The 604-nt window shown below is 64.1% G+C and overlaps 1 protein-coding gene across 1 annotated transcript in view; it reads right to left on the bottom strand.

Moving 5' to 3' along the window:
* The window catches only part of EGFL7 (EGF-like-domain, multiple 7), an 8,128-nt gene that overhangs the window by 2,660 nt on the left and 4,864 nt on the right, over window positions 1-604 (bottom strand). Inside the window, exon 6 of the mRNA XM_008935922.1 lies at window positions 318-481. Coding sequence (XP_008934170.1) covers window positions 318-481 — 164 coding nt within the window. The remainder of the gene's footprint in view (window positions 1-317; window positions 482-604) is intronic.

Raw genomic sequence — 604 nt, 5'->3', positions numbered from 1 at the left:
CCCGCCTGCTGAGCACCACAAGCCTCACTCGCTGCGGGAGCACCTGCAACAAAGCGGGGAAGCTTTCGGGCAGCGGGGCGACGCCTAAAGGCAAAGACCCCCGGTGCAGTCTGGCTGGGTGAGGTTGACGAGCGCCGGCTCTGCCCTGTCCCGTGGTGGGCACCAAGGCTCATCCCTGGGCGGGGATGAAGGCGAGTGGCTGGTGGGGCAGGTGTGGGCGGAGCCCGGCGATGCCCGTGCCGGCCCCAGCGCATTATTACTCACGGTACGAGTTTGAAGTGTCACAGCGCGTACCAAAAGTAATAATGGGCCGTGACCAGCGGCTGCTCCGCGCTCCAGACCCGGCCCCTGGCAAGGAGGATGACGAAGGAGAGAACAGCCACGTCCTGGAAGCCCCGTGCCACGGCCGTGTCACCCTTGCAGATGGAGCAGTGGCTGGATTTGTGCCCAGGGGAGGTGGTTTTGGGTGGCAGAGGGACTCCTGGGTGATGTGGGATAAAGCTGAGGGATTCTGGCTGTCGTCCCAGCTCATTTCTTGCCACTCCAGCCACCCTGTGAAGCGGAGTGTTAATCCCAGGTCTCACTGGAGGTCCCTGTGGCGGGG

The sequence above is a fragment of the Merops nubicus genome, unplaced genomic scaffold (genome assembly GCF_000691845.1).
Source record: "Merops nubicus isolate BGI_N331 unplaced genomic scaffold, ASM69184v1 scaffold36992, whole genome shotgun sequence".
Lineage (NCBI taxonomy): Eukaryota > Metazoa > Chordata > Aves > Coraciiformes > Meropidae > Merops > Merops nubicus.
This window is presented reverse-complemented; position numbering and strand designations above follow the sequence as displayed.